The 12,268-nt window shown below is 63.1% G+C and overlaps 1 protein-coding gene across 1 annotated transcript in view; it reads left to right on the forward strand.

The window, feature by feature from the left end:
- Positions 1-8,513: 8,513 nt before the first annotated feature.
- CPLX1 (complexin 1) overlaps positions 8,514-12,268 on the forward strand; it is a 40,974-nt gene continuing 37,219 nt past the window's right edge. Inside the window, exons 1-2 of the mRNA XM_043448446.1 lie at positions 8,514-8,678; positions 9,957-10,059. Coding sequence (XP_043304381.1) covers positions 10,029-10,059 — 31 coding nt within the window. The 5' untranslated portion in view covers positions 8,514-8,678; positions 9,957-10,028. The remainder of the gene's footprint in view (positions 8,679-9,956; positions 10,060-12,268) is intronic.

Consider the following 12,268-nt stretch of genomic DNA (forward strand, 5'->3'; position numbering starts at 1 on the left):
ACACACATACACACACACCACACACACACACACACACACACACACACCATGCACCGCACCACATATACACACCACACACACACACACGCCACACACACCACACACGGACACACACACCCCACACATACACCACATACACACCCCACACAGACACACACCACATAGACACACACACACACCACACACACCACATACACACCCCACACACAGACACACACACCACACACACAAACCACACAGACACACCATGCACCACACCACATACACACCACAGACACACACACACACACCCCACACACACCACACAGACACCAAACACAGACACACACACACATACACACCACACAGACACACACACACCACACAGGCACACACACACCACACACCACACCACACACACCACACACAGACATACACACCACACACAGACACACACACATACACACACCACACAGACACACACACCACACACACACACACACACCACACAGCAGACACACACCACACACACAGACACACACCACATGCACACCACACACACCACGCACCACACCACACACACACACACACCCCCCACATACACACACCCCCCACACACATACACCACATACACACCACACACACAACACACACACACACACACACACCACATACACACCCCAGACACAGGCACACACACACCATGCACCACACCACATACACCACACACAGCACATACACACACCACACATAGACACACACACACACACACCACAGACACACACACACACCATGCACCACAGCACACACACACACATACACACACACCACACACACACCAGACACATTCACATACACACACACCACACAGACACACACACTCCACGCACCACACCACATACACCACACAGACACACACACACATACACACACCACACACACACACACACTCCACGCACCACACCACATACACCACACAGACACACACACACATACACACACCACACACACACACATACACACACCACACACACACCACACACAGACACACACACCACACAGATACACACCACACACAGACACACGCACATACCACACACACACACCATGCACCACACCACATACACACACGACACACACACACATGCCACACACACCACACACAGACACACACAAACATCCCACACACACACCACATACACACCCCACACACAAACACCACACACACACATACCACATATAGACACACATCACACACAGACACACACACCACACACAGACACACACACATAACACACACACACACCACACCACATACCACACCACATACACCACACAGATACACACCACACACACACACTACATACACACCCCACACACAGACACAAACACCACACACACACACATACCACATATAGACACATCACACACAGACACACACACACCACACATATACACACCACACACAAACACACACACATAATACACACAGACACACGCCACACACACACACCGTGCACCACACCACATACACACACCACACACAGACACAAACACCACACACACACACATACCACATATAGACACACATCACACACAGACACACACACACCACACATATACACACCACACATATACACACCACACACAGACACACACACACACCACACCACACACCACACCACATATACCACACAGATACACACCACACACAGACACACACCACATACACACACCACACACAGACACAAACACCACACACACTCACCTACCAGACAGACACACACACACCCCACGGACCCCCACTCCACCCCCACCTTCACTTGCCTGCCCTCATGTCCCTGGCACACACACTCCTCCCTGAGAGCAATGTTTCAGGACCAGGATCCCCAGACCCAATTGTGGGGTCAGAACCTCGTCCTTTAGGGACTGCTCCTGGGGGCATTTGGGCTTCCCTGGTGGCTCAGCTGGTAAAGAATCCCCCTGCAATGCAGGAGACCTGGGTTCAATCCCTGGGTTGGGAAGATCCCCTGGAGAAGGGAAGGCTCCCCACTCGGGTATTCTGGCCTGGAGAGTCCCACGGACTGTCACGGCTAACAGGTAGGGGCGGGCCCAGGCCAGCCAGGCTGGGGAGGAGCTGGCCTGAGGGCCAGGACACAGCTTATGGGCCTCCAATCTGCAGAGTCCTGGGCCACCCCAGGGGGTGTCAGGAGGAGGGGAGGCAGGAAGAGGGCAGGAGGGGCCCCTCAGGCAGTGTTGAGCCCAGCAGGCATGTTGCTTTTGGGTGAGTGTCGGGGCACAGGTAGATTTAGGGGGACTTGGGCGGGGGCTCTCCAGGAATCGGATGGGGGAGGGTACATAGGTGTGGGGGGCAGAGCCTGGATACAGGGCGGGGTACTGGGCAGCTACTGGCACTGGTGGGGTGCTGCTCCTCACTGTGCACACCTGGCCCTGGGCTGGGACTGGTCCACAGGTCCCCTGGACTGGGCGGGGCCTAGCCCCCAGGCCAGGAAGGAGGGGTTAACTTGATTCAGTCACTTCCTAGGCTTCTCATGGGGGCGGAGGGGAAGTCTCCTCTCTCTGGTTTGGGATGCCTTCTGTTTCTGTCTTTTTCCTTTTCTGCATGTGATGCTGTAATTCCCATGTGAATCCTGAAAGTACCTCCGCTGAAGAATTGATGCCTTTCTTTGAACTGTGGCATTTGAGAAAACTCTTGAGAATCCCTTGAACTGTAAGGGGATCAATCAATCCTAAAGGAAATCAACCCTCAATAATCATTAGAAGGACTGATGCTGAAGTTACAATATTTTGGCCACCTGATGTGAAGAGCTGACTCATTGGAAAAGACCCTCATGCTGGGAAAGATTGAGGGCAGGAGGGGACGAGAACAACAGAGGATGAGGTGGTTGGATGGTATCATCAACTCAATGGATATGAATTTGAGCAAACTCTGGGAAATAGTGAAGGACAGAGAAGCCTAGAGTGCTGCAGGCCATGGGGTTGCAAAGAGTCAGACACAACTGAGCCTGAACAGCCAGGGATGTAGTCTGGGGAAGGGGGTGTCCCAGGGCCTCGAGGGCTCCCGCCTTGAAGGTGGATAGACGTCGTACCCATCTGGGCTGGGCCAGGCCTGCCCGCAGTGTGCTGCCTGGAAGGCCACCCTCCCCAGCTCTCTCCGGCTCCACTGCTCCGACTCTTCATGGTGCTTGCCCCATCTCATGGCCTCGCCTGCCTTCCTCTGCCACCCCCACCAGGACAGCTCCTGGGGCGGCAGTGGACCACGCGGTGACGGGGACCACAGGTGGCTTGAGCTCTGGATGGATGAGGGCTCGTTGTCCTGCATCCCCTCGTCGGCCCCGCTGAGGGTCCTGCAGGAGGGGGACATGATCCAGGGGCGGGCCTGGCCCCCAGGCCTCCCCTTCCCTCCAGGGTGCCTCTGACTGATGCTGGTGGTGTCAGAGCTCCAGTCACTGGACTCTGCCCTGTTCAGCTGGATGGTCCCCTGGACTGCACTGCAAGGGCCTGGCTGCTGCAGCCTCCTTGTCCTCTGAGGCATGCCTCAGGCCACCCCCTACCCTGGGCCTACAGGAACGGGGCCTGAATTCAGCTGCCCACCCCTCCCTGCAAGCCCGAGCTGCTTGACCAGGGCTGCCAGGCCCCCTGGACATAAGCACAGGAGGAGGGGCCCCGACCCAGGACCAAAGGAAGACCCCTGAGTGAGCAGACAGGGTCCCCCGAGGCCCAGACAGCACCTCCGGGGCCTCCTGGCATGCAGGCCCACCAGCGGGACCCGCACAGGCCGAGCCTTACTCAGGTCTGAGTGAGGGGAACTGGAGGGGGCAGGGTGGGGAGGACATGCCGCGTGGTGGCCTCTCATTAGCCTGCCTTTCTGGGAAGGATTTCTTGAGCCTGAAGCCCACCCCAGGGGGCCCGCTCTGTTGTCAGCCAAATTGGTCCTTGCTGGACGCAGATCACCGGCTGAGGGAGTCCAGGCCTGACCCACGCAGAGCACGGGCAGCTCGGACCCTCGAGGGACGCAGGAAGCACTGGGTCTGGCCTCTGATGGCGTGTCCCGTGGAGGGTCCCCGGCCTGGTCCCGGCGGCCCTTGGAGGGTGAAGGAGGCCTCTGGGGTTGGGGATGGCAAAGTGATGGGTGGGGTCACTCACAGAGCAGGGACTGCTGGTGCATCTCGGGGAACTCACCCTGTGAGGGTCGCGCAGCAAGGGAGTGACCACTGGACAGAGTGGAGTGTGGGCCCGTCAGCCGGACGTCACTTTCCTTTTGGCCGCAGAGACCCCGATGGGAGGCTCGGGCGAGCTGACCCCAGGGTGGGGGCGACGGGGGCTTCCGCCGGGCAGAGGCCTGAGGACTCACGGCCTCCCTGTCACCCCCATGTCCCGCTCGTGACCGAGGCCCCTGCGCTCACCCAGGGCTGCCTGGTGCTGCTCTGCGGCCCGCACCCCTGTGGTTACCACCTGCAGCAGAGCTGGGGAGAAGTGGGATTCCATTTTGAGGCTGTGTGAACTCTATTTTCACCTGGGAGCACGGGGGACAGGGGGGCTCCAGGCAGCAGCCGGAGGAAAAGGAGGGGCATGGCCCTCACAGCCCCGCGTGGCCGCCCAGCCCCTCCCCAGGCCCTGCTCTGGGCATCTCGGGGAGTCACGACCCCTCTTTCTAACACTCCCCACCCTCCAGGTGGGCTCGGGTTCCCCCCAGCCCCACAGACAGACCCCTGTGCTGAGAGCCCTGAGAAGAGACCAGGAAGAGGAGAGGGCTGGCCCCCCAGTGGGCATGGGTGGGCAGGAGGCCAGGGAGTGGATAGCCGGCAGGAGGTGACAGGGAGGCGGGCCGGGGTAGGGAGCAGGCTGGGGGCGTCTGCAGGACAGCACGTCCCGCCGGGTGCACTGAGTGCGGGGGAGTGCCCTGCGGGGTCCGGGGCAGGCAGAGTGTGGACGCAGAAGATGTGCTCTGAGCCCAGATCCTGGGCTGGCCCCTCAGGGAGTCGGGCCCTCGGGGTTCCCGGGGTGACCGAAGGCCCGCCCGTCCCTGGAGCGTGAGGAGCAGCCCCTGCAGGTGGGAAAGGGTGCATCTCAGCATGGACTGGACCTGGCACCGCCTGTCCCAGCGCCCCAGGCGGGGGCGGGGCCCAAGGAGCGAGCTGGCCACCTGGGCCAGGCCAGCACCTCCAGCTCTTCCCCAGAGCCCACGTGGCCGGATGGGACCCTGGGGTGGGAGCGCGCGGGGTCTGCCATGCCGAGCAAGGTGCTCTGGCCCAGCTCCAAGCAGCAGCAGCGATGATCCCATTCGGTGGCTTCTGCTTTTCACATGTTATTACCTTTCAAAGTAATGACGAAATCCAGCAGGAAAATGGCCACGCAGCTGGTGCCGGTGCCAGAGACTGAATTATTCATCGTGTTGAATTATTCAGTTTGCATTTGAAGTTTCTGGTGAGCCAGTGTGTCCTTCCCATGGGGCCTGCAGCCCCCTGGCCAGACCCCTCGCCAGGACTGAAGAAGGACTTCAAGTGATCCTGGCCCCTCTTGGAACAGAGGGGACCAGCAGGGGCCAGGCCTCCCCGGGGGCATGACAGGAGCCAGAAAAGGGCTTCCAGGAGGCGGGCTGGGGGCGCTGGAGCCAGGGAGCCACCTTTGTCCCTGCCATCTGGAATGACCCCGTGAGGGCTGCAGGGGGCCTCTCAAACCAGCACTGTGTGGGCTTGGCCTTCAGCGTAGCCCTACTGTGAGTCAGGGGTTCCAAGCCTTCAGGGTTTCAGGAGCCCACGTAGTCCTGAGCTCAGGGCTTTGCCCCGTCCTGCTGGCAGGCCCTGAAGCTGAAACCTTGGGGGAACCCTCCCCACTCCCTGCACCCGGCCTGGTCTACCCATCACCCACCTCCCCGCTCTGACTGTGGTCGTCAGCTCCTGATGCACACCGGCGCCCTGGGATCAGCCCTTCTTGCTGTTGTGGACGTTTCCACTCCACTCCTGATTCTCGGGCCGGCTGCAGGCTTGGGGACTGGTCACCGGCGCCCAGGTCCTCTCCCGGGCACTCATGGGGCCACGGGTGCCCACCTGGGGTGTTGCCCCACGGCCAGGCAGAGGTCATGAGCTGCATCACCTCCTGGTCACGGGGCATTGTCCCCTGCCTGCCGGGAGCTGACCCCCACCCTCCAGGGCTCCTCGGGCGCCAGGCGCCTTGAGCTGGGACTGTCACTAACCTTGTCTATTCCCGATGGAAGGGTCTGAGTCCCCCTCACCCAGCCTAGGGCCTGGACAGATATGAGAACTGAGTAGGCAGCTGTGAGTGTGTGGTGGGTCTAAGAGGGGTAACAACAGAGAGGTAGGTGATGACCTCACATGTGACCTCTGAATGGTGACCCCAAGAGGAGGGGGAGAAAGAGGCTGAGGGCCGGAGGGTCAGGTGGCAAGGTCAGCAGAGGGCCTGTGTCCTCGGTCACCGACATGGGCCAGGCCTGGGTCACGGGGTCTGTGGGGTCACGGGGTCTGTGGGGTCACGGGGTCTGCGGGGTCACGGGGTCTGTGGGGTCACAGGGTCTGTGGGGTCACGGGGTCTGTGGGGTCATGGGTCTGTGGGCTCGGCATGGGTCCCGACGCCCTCTCTCCTGGTGCTCAGCAGGCCCACACCAGCCTGGATGCCCCAGGTCAACCGGGTGTCTCCGTGGCTTATAAGCTCTGAGGTCGGCAGTCACAGTGCTGCTGTGACTTAGCTGTGGGTCGTCCCCGGGTCCAAGCAGGGGATGGAGGGGCTGGCAGGGCTGGAGGGCAGAGGCTCCAGCAGGGGAAGGGGCGTCTCCATGCTGGACACACACATCTCCCTCCTGTGCCCACACCCAGGGCCTGAGGACACCAGGGGCCAGGCTGCACAGACCCTGAGGGCTAAGGCTGGGCCCGAAGACCCTCAACACCTGGAAACCGGTGACCACCCCCTCCCAAGAACACCTGTCCCAGACCTGCTGAAGGCGTGAAGCATGGGGCGAGAGGTTAAACAGACGTGGGCATCTCATGTTCCTGGGGGTGGGCCAGGGTGGGCAGGCACAGGGGCGCCCTGAAGGTCCAGTGTGTCCCCAGGTTCACCCTTCCGAGCAGCCTCACTGCACCCACCTTGCCCAGATCCAGGTGACAGGAGATACCAGCAGGAAGAGTGAACAGTTCTGGGCCGGTTCTTACAGCCCCAGCATCCAAGGAGGCTGCAGCTTTGTGCGTCCTGGGGCGTGGGCCTCACCCAGGGCCACCAGGGTCCTCACTGGGCAAAGTAGCTGCAGAGTGGGGGTGCCCCTGCCCACTCCCAGAAAGCGGTGCTGGCCTCCACCCTGTCCGCATCCTCACCCCTGCCTGCTGGGGGCCCCCGTCCGGCCACTGATGCCCACACTCAGGCCTGCAGGTGGTCAGCAACGGGTGGACGGTGGGAGCCCAGGTACCAAGCAGATGGAGGAAGACAGGCAGGGCCTCCCGAGTTCAGGCTGTCTGTCCTGGGGGGCAGCAAGAGGAGGGCTTTGCGGGATGGGGGTCTCCAGGATCACCCCAGGCCCAGCGAGGCCTTATGACTCAGCTGGGGGGGGGGGCGGTGTGTGAAAGTTAATGGAGCAGTCATCAGGGGTGAGCAGGGCAGAGCTGCGGGCTGCCACCTGACCCTGGAGCGGCCGCAAGCCCTGCAGCGGAGGCCAGGCGCCGACCTTGCAGCAACCCCGCTCTCCCCGTTGTAGCCTGGCTTCCACTGCAGAAGCGATCCCGGAGGCCCGGAGCGGGGGCGCGGCCTCGCGGGCGGGAGCTGAGCGGACGTTCCGCAGTGACCTTCGCTCGTCCCTGCTCGGCGTGGGGCCGCCGGCCGAGGGCGCGGGGGTCGCTCCGCCTCTGTCCCGCTAAAGTGAAACGGCGTGGCTCTTTCTTTGCGACCTTGTTACGCAGACAAATAGGTCCGAGTCGGTCTGCGGGCTGCCCTCCGACAACGGTTGGATGGGTTCTCTGGGGTCTGGGGGCCCCCTTCTCCGGCCCAGCGGCGAGGGTCGAAACCGGAGCAGCGCTCAGGGGCACTCGGCCCGGTGGGGACCGCAGTCAACCGCCGCGCTGAGACCCGCTTGCCGCGCCCCCGTGGAGGGTGGGAAGCCGGGCGGGGCCGCGACCCCCAACCTCCCCCAACCCCCGCAGCGAGCCACGAGCCCGAACGAGAAAAGGCCTTTCCCACTGGGCTCCGGACCGACCCGCCCGCGCGCCAGGCGCTCCGCATGGGCGCAAGTGTATGAGAGCGCGGGTCCCTGGCTCGCGCTGGGTTGGGGGCGGCCCCCGCCCGAGTCCAGGCAGACGGGATCAGACGGAGGCGGCTGGGGGCAGTGTCTGCGGCTCTGCCCTAAGGGGAGGGCCGGGGTGGTGCGCCCGGCTGAGAGCTCGCTCCCTGGGACGCCCCCCACCCCGGTCCGGCCCAGCGGCAGGGTTTGGGGGGGCGCGGCTCCGCTCCTTCCACCCCCACCCCGGGCGCTCGCCCGGCCGCCGCGGCCCCGCCCTCCTCGTCACGCTAGACGCGGGCGGGGGGCGGGGAGCGCCTCCATGTGACGCGCCCTCCTCGCCGTGCCCTTCAGCTGTCGCCGCAGTTCCCGGGGCGCCACATGGACCCGGCTGGCCCGAGCGCGCTCTACTGCTGACCGCCCGCCCGCCCTCCCGCGCTCCGGTCGCGGCCCCAGGAAGGTAACCGGCTCCCTCCCCGGCCCCCGATGCTCCCTTCCCGGCCCGGGCAGGGCGCGCTCTCGCCCCCGATGCCCAGTGCCCGGCCCCGGACGCCCCCTCCCTGGCCCCGCCGGGCGCTGTCCTCCGTAGCGGTGCTGAAGCGGCCCCGCGGTCCCGGCCCGCGCCCTCCCTCTTTCCTGCTGCTTCTCTGAGTCTCCTGCCTCTAGCGTCCCCCCTTCCCCAGCTTTGTCCTCTGTCTCTTTCTTTCTCTCTCCTGGCGCGCTCCCGCCTGAGGGCCGCTTGGCAGAGCCGGGCAACTCGCCCGCCCGCAAAGCCGAGGGGTGCGGCGTCCTCGGGAGCTCCGAGCCTCGCGGGTGGCGGTGGGAGCCTTGGGGGAGCTCCAGCAGCGCCCTGGCCGCGCTGTGGCCTTGAGATCCCCTCCCCCGGGAGCCAGGGGAGAAGTTTGGAAGAGGATCTGCTTTGCGTCAAAGGTGCCCCTGCGCGCCAGTGCCTTGTGGGCAGGCGGGGGCATTCCTTCCCCAGCCCGCACAAACACAGGTCTCCTTCATCTGGGAAAAAACAATTTAAAGCCATAAAACAGTGTCTCTCCAGGGACCTGGGTTTCCCTGCCAGGAGAGACTTCACAGGAAGGGGGGTGGGCACTGCAGTTACTGATATTACAAGAAGCCCCTCCCCACTAGACCTGTAGCTGATCTACACCTGGAGAGGCCCACCCATGCATGCAGGGGCGCAGTGGTCACCCCTATTTCATTTGTTCCCTGAAGGCTGGATTCCCCGCACCCCTGCCCCCGAGTCTCTGGGCAGGTGGCAATGACTGCCGGCCTCTCCCCTGGTGGAACCTGGTTTCCCAAGTTCCATCGGACCCAAGGCGCTCCCCCAGGCGCCACCCACACTAACCTTTCCCGTCTTTAGATAGATCCCTGCCCCTGTGGCCCAGGGCTCCAGCAAGTAGTCACTAAGCCAGTCACCTCCAAACGCCCCTGGGGCTGCCCTCGCTTCACACAGGCCACCTCCTTCCAGCTGCACCCTCCCCTTCCCGGCAGTAGCAGCCAAAAGCCACCTTCACACACCCCAGGAGCTCGATGAGACCACTTTGCAGGGACCCTCGCAGACCCTTCCAGGCGCCTGTCCCATGCTGAGGTCTGGCCTCCAGGTGCGCCGGGACTGTGAATGATGCTGTCTCAGACCCCAGACCCACATCTCAGGGAAGGTGATCAGGAGTGAGAAGCACGTCCTCCCCAGCCCTGTCGGGTGACCCGTGACCACATCCCCCCACAGGCAGAGGACTGGCCACACTCGCATGTGAGTTTCGGCCCTCCGAGGAGCCGCTGAGGACGCAGAGCCGTCGCCATGGAGTTCGTGATGAAACAGGCCCTGGGAGGTAGGGCGAGGGGTCCCCTGCACCCCGCAGCTGTCGTCACAAAGGGTTGCCCTCAGACCACCACACAGCCCGCAAGCCCAGCTGCAGGCTCCTCCGGACCAAAGGCAGCACCCCCGAGTTACCGTGGTCGGCTTCAGGGTGGGGAAGGATGCACACCACATGCTGTGGTCAGGTGGAGCCCATCCAAGGGGCACCGGGGAAGTCTCACTGGTCAAATCTGGGGGCCCCATGGGGACTTTGCCTCTGGCAAGCAGGGGTGCAGGAGGCCGCAGGCTGGCCACGGCAGCCAGAGATGGGGTAAGGGACAGAGCTGGACCTGGGGCATCCAGCAAGGGCTTCAAGGTGTTACCAGGGAAGGGCCAGGAACACGCACAGGGGTCAGGGCCAGCTGGGCACAGGAGTCAGGGCCAGCTGGGCACAGGGGTCAGGGCCGGCCTGGGCACGGGGGTCAGGGCCGGCCTGGGCACGGGGCTCAGGGCCGGCTGGGCACGGGGGTCAGGGCCGGCCTGGGCACGGGGCTCAGGGCCGGCCTGGGCACGGGGGTCAGGGCCGGCTGGGCACGGGGGTCAGGGCCGGCTGGGCACGGGGGTCAGGGCCGGCCTGGGCATGGGGCTCAGGGCCAGCTGGGCACGGGGGTCAGGGTTGGCCTGGGCACAAGGATAAAGGAAAAGGCCCCAAATAGCTCGTGTGCACCCACAGACAATGCATTCCCATGTGTGTATTGGGGGAGGGAAACCGCTCCGCTTCCAACCCCACCGACTGTTTCTGAAAGGAATCCTGTGGCTTGGCTCAAGGCTGTCGCCACAGCCAGGAGGGGAAGGTGGCACAGGACAGTGAGCTGAGGCCCTGGCCCAGCAGGTGGGCAGGGCACTGGACTTCGGGCCACACTGAGATGGACGCGTACTGACAGAGCGGTCTGGTCAGCCTGGCCCCTGGGGCCGGCTCTGTGCGCCGGGCTCCCCCGATGAGTGCCAGCCGTGGGAGCCCCGGTGACAGGTGCTGCCCCACTCTGCCGTCTGAGCTGTCTTCCACACGTGGCCTCCTTCAGCCCCACCCTGACCGGATGCCTTTTGCAGCCAGGTGTGGGTCACGTGCTGCAGGGCAAGCCCACCTCTCAGCAGGGGTGACAGGCCGCTTTTCACCAGAGGTGGGGTGCCACGTGGCTTGGTGCTAGGAGCTAGGGGCAGGATGGAGGCCCTAGGGACCCGTGCCTAGGACAGGGGCCCCACAGTGGGCCACATCTCCTCCCAACTCAAGTTAAGAGGAAAGCTGTCAGGGGGAGGCCCGGGGCCACATTTCCAGGCTCTGCGGTCAGGGATGGGCTGCAGGTTGAGTCTAATTATAACGATTACGTCACGGGCGTGATCCATGCACAGGCGGCTCCCGGCTCCCCCCAGCCAGCCCCTGGCTGCTACAGATAATTAATTAGACAGCTAATTCAGGCCCTGAGGTGGGCTTGGAAAGAAACCGAAATATTTGATTGGCTGTCTACATGGCTGAAATTAGCTGGGTAATTGCCAGCCTGGATTGCCTTTGTTCCGTGGCTGCCCAAAGTTCCTCCTGCTGTGGTGACAGCGCGGGCTGGGGTGCTGGGGGTGCCCCAGCCTGGCGTTACGCCCGCCCCCAGCCCATTCACACCCCAGGGCTGCTCCGGGCGAGACCTTGTCTCCTCTCTCCCCCGGCAGGCAGCATTCTGTTCTCTTAGGGTGAGTGTGGGTGAGAGGCAGACAGACGGAGACTGGGAGCTGATTGCAGAGACACAGACTAGAGCCTCAGATGCTGAGGCAGGCTGGCCCCGAGCAGGCATGGTCAGAGACAGATGGGAAAGGGACGATGGAAGTGTCCCGGCCTGAGGCCGAGCCATGGGGAAGCAGGGCTGGGGGCAGACTGACGTGGGAGAGAGGCCTGTGGGCAGGTGCTGGAGGGCGGGCAGGGATGGAGCGTGGGGGTCAGCAGCTCAGAGCGGAAGACGGGGTGGCTGAGATGGAGCCTGGGAGACCCGAGGAACCAGGGCAGGAAGTGCAAGTGCAGGCCAGGCAGACAGAGACAGACAGGGGGAAACAGACAGAGAGACAGACAGGGGGAAACAGACAGAGAGACAGACAGGGAGAGACTGAGAGAGACAGACAGATGTAGACAGAGAGACAGACGCACAGAGACAGACACAGACACTGATAGAGACAGACAGGGAGAAAAGACAGACAGACAG

The sequence above is a fragment of the Cervus canadensis genome, chromosome 26, assembly GCF_019320065.1.
Source record: "Cervus canadensis isolate Bull #8, Minnesota chromosome 26, ASM1932006v1, whole genome shotgun sequence".
In the NCBI taxonomy this organism is placed as follows: domain Eukaryota; kingdom Metazoa; phylum Chordata; class Mammalia; order Artiodactyla; family Cervidae; genus Cervus; species Cervus canadensis.